Raw genomic sequence first — 11879 nt, forward strand, 5'->3', positions numbered from 1 at the left:
CTCACATGCATATAGTTTACCTTTGAGGCAATGGCTAGCTTGACCAATCCAGTGGTGAGCACAACCAAAACAAATGATACAATGTTAAACATATCTTTAACACCACATTAGAGGACAACAAGGAATTGCCTCACCAGCGACTGTGAGAACCCAGAGAAGTAGACCTAACACTCAAAAATACTTTTGGGGGTGCCTGGCTGGCTTAGTCAGTGGAACATTTGACTCTTGATCTCAGGGTTATAAGTTTGAGCCCCATGTTGGGTGTAGAGATTACTTAAAAAATCTTTATTAGGGTGCCTGGGTGGCTCAGTCAGTTAGGTGTCTGACTTCAGCTCAGGTCATGATCTCACAGCTTGTGAGTTGGAGCCACATGTCTGGCTCTGTGCTGACAGCTCAGAGCCTGGAGCCTGCTTCAGACTCTGTGTCTTCCTCTCTCTGCCCCTCCCCCACTTACACTTTCTCTCTCTGTCTCAAAAATAAACAAACATTTAAAAAATCATTATTAAAAAAATGCTTTTGCCATGAGAGAATTTGACAAGTCAGAAGGAAGTGTTGTTATCAACCCAGGCTGTGGATTTAGTGTTCTTTTGGGACGAGAGGAGGATAAGTCAACATCTAGGACAACGTCTAGGTGACAATTCTGAATGAAACACCTCACCTGTATCCTCAGGATAAAGGGAAAACTGAAGGGAACAAGTCTTGTGCAGATCTGCAGCCCTGGAGATGTAGAGTCTCAAGCCCTGACTTGGATAGAAGATGGCCAAGGACAGGTAGTGCCTCAAGGTGAACTGAATAAGCAAAGAACTCAAGCCTCAATTATTCCTATCAATGATTATTCAAATACAATAACTAGCACACAATGAAAGATAACGACTAGCAAGAAAGGAAACAAGGTACCAAACGTGGGAGGCAGTGCTAACAACAAACAGCAGAAACAGAACCACTCAGATTTAAGATATGGGAATTAATAGACACAGACTGTAATACTTTCTTTACAAAAAAAAAAAAAGATAAAGAAAACGATAGCAATGTCAACATCCTGGAGGTAGTATTGTACTATAGTTTCACAAGACGTTCCCATTAGGAGACATTGGGTTGAGAGTACACAAGGGCTGGGAAACGGACAATGTCCTCATTAAAAAAATTGAAGGCATACAAGAGCTACAAAAGCAAAAATGGCTTGAGTGCCCATGATCCTGGAAAGCAGAAAAAGCCCATTCTGGGAGCTCACCATCCTGTATCACTTTTCACCTTGAGGAATTGGCTAAATGTAAAGTAGTGTCTGAGAGGCTAAAAAACATACAACCAAGATTACTTGCTGATAAACCAAACAGAGATTTTTGAAGCTGTAAGAGGCTGGAGAAGTTATAGTTCAAGGTCAAGCAAGGAGGGAGGGTCCTAGTAAAAATCCTATGTTTTCAACTGGAACACTCAGAGCATTTGACTTCGGCTCAGGGCATGACCTCACAGTTTGTGAGTTCAAGCCCCATGTCCGGCTCTGCACTGACAGATCAGAGCCTGGAGCCTGCTTCAGATTCTGTCTTCCTCTCTCTCTGCCCCACCCCCCTCACACTCTATGTGTCTCTCTGTCTCAAAAATAGATACACAAACATTAAAAAAAGAGTTCTTAAAAAAATAAAGAAAAATTAATAATAATGAACAGTGATTTTATAAGTACCACCTTTCAAAGTTCTCTGCACAAAACCCAGAACTCTTACTTCATACACAGACAGAACACAGAATTTTTCATGACTGTTCCTTGTTAGTATACAGAGACACAACTGATTTTTGTATGTTGATATTATACTCTGCAACTTTCTTAATTTGTTTATCAGTTCCAACAGTTCTTTGGTGGGTCTCTCGGATTTTCTATATGTAAGATCATGTTATCTAAAAACAGTGACAGTTTTACTTCTTCCATTCTGATTGGATGCCTTTTAATTCTTTATGTTGCCTAATTGCTCTGGCCAGGACTTCCAGTACCATGTTAAACGAGGGATACTAAGAGCAGATATCCTTTTCTTATTCCTATTCCTGGAGGAAAGCTTCCAATCTTTCACCATCGGGTATGATTTTAGCTGTGGTCTTGTCATCTATGGCCTCTATTATGTCAGGGTCCGTTCCTTCAATTCCTAATTTGTAGAAAGTTTTTATTATGAACCTATGTTGAATTTTGTGGATTCTTTTTCTGCATCAGTGGAGATGATCATGAGATTTTAATTTTTTTTATTAATGTGGTGTGTCACATTTATGACCTGCATATGATGAACCATCCCTATATGCCAGGGATAAATCTCAGTTTATTATGGTATCTAGTCATTTTAACATGCTGTTGAATTAGGTTTGATATTATTTTATTGAGAGTTTTTGCTTCTGTGTTCCTTAGGGAACTGGCTTCTAATTTTCTTTTCTATAGTGTCCTCATCTGGCTTTGGTATCAGAGTAATGCGGGCCTTGCAAAATGAGTTTGGGAATGTTCTCTTCATTCTTTTGGGAGAGTTTGAGGAGAATTGGTGTTAATTAGAATTCATAAATGAAACCATGTGGTCCTCAGTTTTTCTTTGAAGCGATAATCAAAAACCTTCCAACAATCTCTTTACTCATTATTGGTGTTCAGATTTTCTATGTCTTCAGGTCCAGTTTTGTTATGTTCTTTCTAGGAATTCATCCATTTCTTCTAAGTCCTCCAATTTGTTGGTGTTTAGTTGTTCATAGTAGTCCCTTATGATCCTCTGTATTTCTGTGGTATCAGCTGTGCTGTGTCCTTTTTCATTTCTAATTTTGAGTCTTTTCTCTTTTTTTATTAGTTACTCAAAGATTTGCCAATTTTGTTTTTACTTTCAAAGAAGCAGATCTTAGTTTTGTTGCTCTTTTCTATTTTTTTTTTTTTTGTCTCTTATTTATTTCTGTTCTTATCACTGTTATTTCCTTCCTTCTGCTAACTTTGGGCTTAGTTTGTTCTTCTTTTTTTTAGTTCCTTGAAGTGTAAAGTTAGATTTGTCTATTTTCTTAATCATTTTTTGTGGAGATATAATTGACATATTACATTATATTAGTTTCAGGTATACAACATAATGATTAGATATATGCATGTATTGTGAGATATCATCACAATAAGCATAGTTAACATCCAGCACCACACATAAACAAATTTTTTCTCTTGTAATGAGAACTTTTAAGATTTACTCTAAGCAAATTTCAAGGACACAATACATTAACGATAGTCACCATGTTGTACATGAACTAATAGTTTGTACTCTATGACTGATATTATCCCATTTCGAATACCGCTTAACCTCTGGTAACCACTCTTCTACAATTTGTTTCCCTCAGTTCAATTTTTCTAGATTCCACATAGATACCATGCAATATTTTTCTTTCTATCTCTTGCTTATCTCACTAAACTATATGTCCTCCAAGTTCATACACAGTATTGCAAATGGTAGGATTTCCTTTTTTGAAGGCTAATATTCCATTATGTATATATGTAAGTTTCTTTATCCGTTCATTTATCAATGGATGCTTAGGGTGTTTCTTCCACAGTTTAGCTATTGCAAATAATGTGGCAATGAACATGGAGGTGTAGATACCTCTCTGAGATATTAATTTCTTTTCCTTCATATATATACCCAAAAGTGAGATTTCTGGTTCATATAGTAGTCCTATTTTAAATTTCTGAGGAACCTCTATACTATTTTCAATAATGGCTATATGAATTTATATTCCCACCAACTGTGTACAAGGGTTTTCTCCACATCCTCACCAACACTTGTTATTCCTTGTCTTTTTGATAATTTTCATTCTAATAGGAGTAAGATGATATCTCATTGTGGCTTTGATTCACAAGTCCCTGTTGATTAATGATGTTGAGCATTTTTTCATAAACCTGTTGGCTATTTGTACATCTTCTTAGAGAAATATCTATTCTGTTCCTTTAACCCCTTTTTAATCAGTTTGTACTATTAATTTATGAGGTTCCTCATATATTTGGATATTAATCCCTTATCAAATACATGGTTGGCAAATATTTTATCCCACTCCATAAGCTGTCTTTTTGTCTGATAATGTAATACACTACACCAAAGTAATGGGTAAAAATCATATCTCAATGGATGCAGAACTAGCATTTGACAAAACTCAACATCCTTTCATAATATAAAACTTCCAAAAAATTATGTGTAGAAGCAACAATCAACATAAGAAAGACCATGTATGACAAGCCCACAGCTAACATCATACTTACTAGTGAAAAGCTGAAAGCTTTTCCTGTAAGATCAGAAACAAGTTGGAGATGCCTAAACTTGCTACTTTTATTCAACACAATTCTGGAAATCCTAGTCAGAGAAATTAGGCGAGGTAAAAAAAAAAAATAGAAGGAACATGAAATGAAAGATATAAAATAGTCTGTTTTTAGATGACATGATCTTATATAGAGAACATCCTAAAGACTCTACAGAAAACTGTTAGAACTAATAAATGAATTCAGTAAAGTTGCAGGACACAAAATCAACATACAAAAATCAGTTGCATTTGTATACAAAAAAAGGAAAACTAAAATCTCATAAAGTAGAGGGCATATGATTTGATTCCATTTGTATGAAATTCCAGAACCTACAAGACAAGCCATGGTGAAAAAAATAATCAGAACAATGGGTGCCTCTCTTAGGGGGAAGCTAGGACTCGCTGGGGAGGGGTATAAGGGATACTGTTCCCAGGCTGATACTAATATTCTTTTTTTAATGTTTATTCGTTTTTGAGAGAGAACGAGCAAGCATGAGTGGGGGGAGGGGCAGAGAGAGAGGGGGACAGAGGATCCAAAGCAGTATCTGAACTGATAGCAGCAAGCCCAATGAGGGGCTCAAACCCATGAACTGTGAGATCACGACCTGAGCCAAAGTCAGATGCTCAACCTACTGAGCCACCCAGGTTCCCACTAATATTCTATATAATGAGAGGTGTTTGAGTTACACAGATGATGCATTTACCAATTCATAGTGATCATACATTTAAGATTAGCATATTTTACTTTATGTAAATTTCCATACAGTTGCATAGAATAAAACATGTAAGAGGTATTGAACTCTAGTTATTGATATGTGTACAAAGGTATTAAGGAGGAAGTGTACTGATGTCTGCAATTTCCTTTGTACCGTAAGATGGATTAATACATGGATAAAGTACAAAGAGATATGTGATAAAGCCAATATAGTAAAATCTTAATGTGTGCCATAATGTATTTTCCAAAAATGGTGACAGCAATAATTCCTGTCCCACATGTTCTTCCAGAACTTTGTCACTGTCCCATCAAGGGCCGTAATCTCTTTTTACCTTCTAGAACCTGGGTATTACTTGCAGGCTGTCTGAATGAAAAGAATTCAGTACAAGTGAGGTGGAATATAAAAGTTGATATGGCATCCATTTGGCTCTCATGGAATGCTCACCCACTGAATCCAGCCACCATGCACATGCAGAAAGGTTCAATCCCAATGTAAGGTCTCACACAACAGCTAACCATCAACAACCTGATTAGAGTGTGCAAGATATTTGAGATATCTGTTAATCCCTATTGAACCTCTCTGCATGAATTTAGTTAGACCCACTAAGATTTGGGTTTGTTTAATACAATAGTGGATACTAAGAACAGTTTAGGTCCTGGATACACAGATGCCAACAAGATAATTATTGTAGCATGGCTTTGTGTTTCAAAAATTTCAGGGATCCTGGGTGGCTCAGTCAGTTAAGTGTCTGACTTCAGCTCAGGTCATTGATCTCGCCTGAGTTCAAGCCCCCAAGCTGGGCTTGTGCTGGCAGCTCAGAGCCTGAAGCCCACTTTGGATTCTCTGTCTCTCTCTGTCTCTGTCTCTCTCTTTGCCCCTCCCCCTTGTGTTCTCTGTCACGCAAATAATCATTTAGAATAGATAGATAGATAAGAATTTCATTACATACTGGGAAAAATTTTTGAGTGACCCTGCAGTCAATGGAGGTTTCAATTACAGTGGATTTTCCTCTTCAGCAAGAGTTATTTCACAAGGAAGCAGTCACAACAAACGTTCTGTGTTCATTATTTTTTCTCCACCTTTCTTCTGGCCAATTCCCCAGGCAACAGCCTGTATGACAGGCTCCTCTCCCTTGCCCTGCTCATAGGACAGAAAGACTTCCGGGACTTGGCACATTTTCAAAACTAAAAAAAAAAAAAATGGTATTGAATATGAAGTAAAATACTTGAGGGACTCCTTCATATTCCAAAATGTATTTGAACAAGTTGAATTTCAAATACTTGATTTGTTTTTTCATATAAATAAGAGCAAACTTCCCTGAATAATCACTAAGTTATATCAAAATAAAAACAAGGTTTTGTGGACATCACAATGAGTTCTAGGTCCACAGAGAACAATCCTCCTGGTATCTAATGGAAAGGAAGAAACTCGGAGTAGTGTCAAGGGGTAATGGTCTCAGGTGACCACGAACCTCTCACTGGAATGTGCATGGAACTCAGCTCTGACCATAAGTAATAGAGAAGATGCTGCCCTAAGGTTATAAGAGACTTTGTAATTTCAGACAGAGTGAGCTCATCACAGTCATTCAAAGGGCAAAATGGTTTAAACACTAATCTTTAAAGGGCATTAGAGAATTATAGAAAACTGTACATGAGCACAAGTTCCTCATACAGCTTACTGTTTTCTTCTTTTTAAGAGTTTGGAAGTGACTCCTCTTTGACATAAGGTGGGAATTTTATTTTATATTTCTATCACAAACATTGTGCTCTATCCACTAATAATGAAGTAGCTGTGGGGGTTAATCAGCAGTTAAAAGTAATGAATATACTAAGGGTACAACTGGATGGAGAGAAATGCTGTAGTTTTCCTACTCCTGGCACAATTAGCACACAGACGAAGCTATGAGAGGTTAGAAAGCTGCAGAGATCAGGACTGCAAACTCCATCCCAAAGCCAAGTGCACAGCCGAGAGGGAATGACTCCACACAGCCAATAAGCAGAAGGGCAAGTACAGCATCACAGGGGACTTGTGAGCAGGCAAGTGTTGCTGAGCCCCTGTTGGAAAAGTTGTCTCTACACCATGTGATGTTTTAGCAAACGGGAATGGAACCAGCAGGTACTCGTCACTTATTATCTGATAAGATAAGGATATGTGCATAGCATTGTAACCCTGCTAGGAGGTATATTTAGGGCCATGGAGAAAAGTAGCTACTTACACATATGTAACAGAACAGGGTTTGGATGTGAACACATGTCCCTCTAATTCTGCTCAATACCCCACCCGCCCCCACTGCCACCTTACAAAACAGACTGCAATAGAATTCCAGGTCTAATCTCAAGGCTAATTTGGTGTTTTCATTGTATCAAAAAAATTAGGCAGGAAAGAGTAAAGAAAAACATTTATAAAATCCTGCATTTTCCATATTTTACCCATTATTTCATCATAAATTTCACTGTGAACCATTGGCAATTTGATTCTTTGTGGGACTCCCCCACCCCACATACCTTTTTCCCTTTGACCACTTGGTAGACCATTTGATTTCATATTTAGCAGTTGTGATATTTAAAAACAAGTATTTCTTTGGTGGATCTAATATATAGCTTCATTAAAAGAGCCAAGGAAATAAGTTTTCTCATATATATGTGTGTGTGTGTGTGTGTGTGTGTGTGTATACACACACACATATACATATATATATATATATATATATATATATATATATATGAACTCAGAAAGCCATTTACAACTAGAGAAAACATAAGCCTTGTGAAACTCTATGTAAATCTTGTTAATTTCCTATAAGAATTCAGACCTATAAATCAATAAAGCACTCCTTTATTTTCCCATTAAAAATATCAGGGGTGCCTGGGTGGCTCAGTGGGTTAAACATCCTACTCTTGATCTCAGCTCAGGTCTTGATCTCAGGGTTGTGAGTTCAAACCCTGTGTTGGGCTCTGCGCTGGGCATGGATCCTACTTAAAATTCTAAAAATATCCCTATCTTCTCTGAAAATTGTTGAAAACCTAACTCAAAGCTGACTTTTCTTCTGATTGGGTTGAAAGAAACTTAAATGCACTTTTCCAAACACTTGGTTGTAAATATTCACCTTTGAATGTTGCCCTATGATCACAAATTAAGCGTAGCTGTCAGGAAAATTCTCTAGTTCAGGCTGGTGAGGAATGATGAGTGACATAGTGATCCCAGCACTCCCCAGACTGGCCAAGGTTTTGATGTACCTCTTGGGAGGTAGATTGGCTTATGGTGTCCACTGTGCAGGGTTTCGAATGGTAGTGGGACAAAAGAATCTGCCAGGTGGCTTACATCAAGATGCAGCCTCAAATTATGTAGGCCTCACTGCTCAGAGAAATTAGACATACTAAATCCACCTGCAAGGGTGGGAGCACGGATAAACCAGGAAATGGGTTTTTCAGAAAAATAAATCGCTTAGGTCCCTTTCAGTCTACAGAAGTGTTATAGCCCAAGGAGGGTGAGTTGATCACAAAACAACTCCTTCGAACTCTGCCCTTGGAGAGTGATTGGAAGTAATGAGAATGATGTCATACTGACCTATTCTCAATCACTAGCTCCCTTGAGTATTAGGAGGAAAGCAGGATTTAAAAAAGAAAGTAACAGAGTCATAGAGTTTCAAATAATCCCAATTTCTCCTTATGTTTTTCTTTTCTCCTCTTTGAAAAACATGCCAGAAACCTGGGATGGATGTGAGTGAGGATATATAAGTCTCAAGAATGCTTCCCTGGTGACCTAGATATGTCCCTATTATAGGAGAAGCTGTGACAACTGTTTGCTATTTGATCAAATAAATATTTGTGGAATTCATGAATTGGCTTTGGATAGCCAGTTAAGCAAACCTATACCTTAGAGTCCATGTTTGTAACATTAGGACCGACATCCCTACCACAGAGTCACAGGAAGAAATTTAGTGAGAAAATTCTATCAAATGCAAAGCATATTGACCAGCATATTTCAGATGTGAGTAAATACTGGTTACCTGACTTGCCTCCTTGTATATTTTTGTCCCAGTAACTGAGTACACAAGGATTATACAAACTTTACAGCTAAAGGTATATTTTCTTTTTTTTCTCTTCGAGCTTTGTGGATTCTACAAAACATGTGTCTCTACCATTCTTTCCCCAAACTTCAACTGCACACCAATGTCTTCTCAATGTTTTCCTTTCCTTTCCAGACAATAGTGCCTGAAACCAAAACCCACATTGTGTGGGAAGTACCTGTGTTACTTTCATCATGTCATCTAACACACAGAGTGGATAGTTTAAGAAGCAATGGAAATGACCTGAAGAACTTGAGTTCCTCTAAGAGCTGGGCTGCAAAGAAGCTCTTGCCACCAGTGAGCCCGTTAGAAAATGTCCTGGAAATTTTCCTGAAAGTTCAAGAATTCAACAGGGTATCATGGACACAAATGAGCCATCCAGGATGGCATAGCCTCTCCATAACCATTTTGTCTCTAAGATATGCCTGAATGGGAGACAGGGATTGAACACCTCCAGCCTCAACATACTGTCATAAATAGGAAACCAACACAAATTTCAAAATGGTAAGTTCATTTATTACATCTATTCATTGGCATAATTGTTAGTCAAGCAGCCACTGCCTTCTGGGGAATAACTCTAGAGATTCCAGGAATGTTTGGAAGCCATTCAAAATCTTTTCCTTACTTCTTAAACTAGTAGTGATTCAGTCAACATTGTTAGGCACTTCCGTGTGCCAAGCTAGGACTAAACCACATAAGCATTTTACGCCTGTTACTTCTCATACTCCTGTAGGTGAGAAAGTAACATTTTTTCCTTCATATTTCCCTCTTTCATGCAGATTCTCACTGTACAGGACAGAAAGGGGTGATATGATGGCGTTCCCAGAATATATTTTAGCCTACTCTGTGGCATTTAGGCAGATTCTTCTACTAGAATCTTTCTCCTCATCACTCTGACCTTGAATTCAGCCAGATGCATTTAGCTCCCATTGCTTAGGTTCTCTCATTAACATATGTCTTGCTGTTGCCCAGGAGCCCTTGATTAAAGGTCAGGTGACCTCAGTCCTTTTTATTATCTTGAGTATTGACCTCAAGAATGTCTGCACCTGTGGGAGAAAGTTACTGAGCCTAATGAATGATGGACAATCATACCACAGCGAGCACATTCCTTCTGTGGGGGTTTTCCAGTTTCCCAGACTTGCAGGGTCTCCTCTTTGTGATGATTTTCTTCTCCCATGTGACCATCCTAGCTGCAAATGTGTGCATAATGGTGGCCATCAAGCTGAGTCACAACCTTCACACCCCCATGTATTTTTTCCTCTGTGGCCTGTCCTTTTCAGAAACTTGTACCACTATGGCAATCATCCCCCGCATGCTAGTGGACTTGCTGTCAGATAGCAAGGCCATCTCTCTTCCTGAGTGTGCCACACAGATGTTTTTCTTCTTTGGCTTGGGAGCCAATAACTGCTTCATCATGGCTGCCATGTCTTATGACCGTTACACTGCCATTCACAGCCCACTGCGCTATAAGATCTTGATGACCCATAAGATCTGCTTTCAGTTCATGATGGCCTCTTGGACGGCTGGGTTCCTGGTTTCTCTGTGCATCGTCATCACTGTATTCAACTTGTCTTTCTGTGACTCCAACATCATCGAGCACTACTTCTGTGACATCTCACCTGTGGTCTGCCTTGCCTGTGATTACACCTCCCATCACGAAATGGCTATTTTTGTGCTCTCTGCCTTCGTGTTGGTGGGCAGCTTTGTTTTCATTATGATGTCCTATGTCTTCATTGTGTCCAGAGTTGTGAAGATGCCCTCTGCCAAGGGGAAGTATAAGGCCTTCTCCACTTGCTCCTCCCACCTCACTGTGGTGTGCATACACTATGGATTTGCTGGCTTTGTCTATTTGAGGCCCAAGGACAGGGACTCATTCCGTGAAGACATGCTGATGGCGGTCACATACACAGTGCTGACACCTCTGCTTAACCCCATCGTTTACAGTCTCAGAAACAAAGACATGCAGACAGCCCTAAGGAAGGTATTAGGCAAGACAAATAGGTTCATCCCTCAGATGGGGAGTAGAAGAACGCCGGACATTAAAAATGTACAGACTGTTGATAAATAAAAGTGGAAAAAGTAGAGTATTTCCAATAAAATCATTAGTTTGTGTGCAAAGCAATTAAAGTGTATTCTAATTGTCTGATATGCCCTGGTCTCACTTCTTTCCTATTACAAAACCAGAGGTAGTTTTACAATATTTTAAAATGAAAAAATATTTTAAAATGTTATTACACATATGTGTACATATACACATATAAATGCATATACATACAGGCACACACGCATGTAGTAAACATATCAAAAAGCAGTTTGGAAAACTATTTTCATAACCTTTGTTGCCTTTGGAAGAAGAAAAACATACTAAAATGGAAAAGGAGAAAAAATCAAAGAGCAATGGAGAAGGAAAGAAAAAACACGAATTTACTTAGTCAAAAGAGGAAAAACTATAAGCACACAAACTTAGACTTGAAATGAGTGAAAGGCTACAAATATAGAGAAATTTCCAGGAATTTTAAGAAATACCTTGCTCAATTCTATTCAAAGAAATAAGGAAACTAGATGGGAATGGAAGAATTTCTGGAAAAATAAACTGATGAAAATTGCTGCAAAACAGACATTTTTAACATACCAAATTTCAGGAATAATATAGAAAAGTCTGTCAAAGAGCTATTCTTCCTATTGCCCAGCAAAGGAGTAGGCCGGATGGTTTCATAATTAACTTTCTCGAGCCCTCAAAAAGCAAATAATTCAAACGCTATTTGAGTTAGAGCATAAAGATAAATAGCTTCTAATTTATAAAAATCAGAGAG

At 38.3% G+C, this 11879-nt stretch overlaps 1 protein-coding gene across 1 annotated transcript; it reads left to right on the forward strand.

Moving 5' to 3' along the window:
* The first annotated feature begins 10124 nt into the window (after positions 1-10124).
* LOC147576676 (olfactory receptor 10T2-like) lies at positions 10125-11134 on the forward strand. Its single transcript, XM_086676406.1, has one exon. The coding sequence runs from the start codon at positions 10142-10144 to the stop codon at positions 11132-11134; it is 993 nt and encodes a 330-aa protein (XP_086532532.1). The 5' UTR covers positions 10125-10141.
* The last annotated feature ends 745 nt before the right edge of the window (positions 11135-11879 follow it).

The sequence above is a fragment of the Puma concolor genome, chromosome D1 (genome assembly GCF_028749965.1).
Source record: "Puma concolor isolate L17-30 chromosome D1, mPumCon1.1.hap2, whole genome shotgun sequence".
Lineage (NCBI taxonomy): Eukaryota > Metazoa > Chordata > Mammalia > Carnivora > Felidae > Puma > Puma concolor.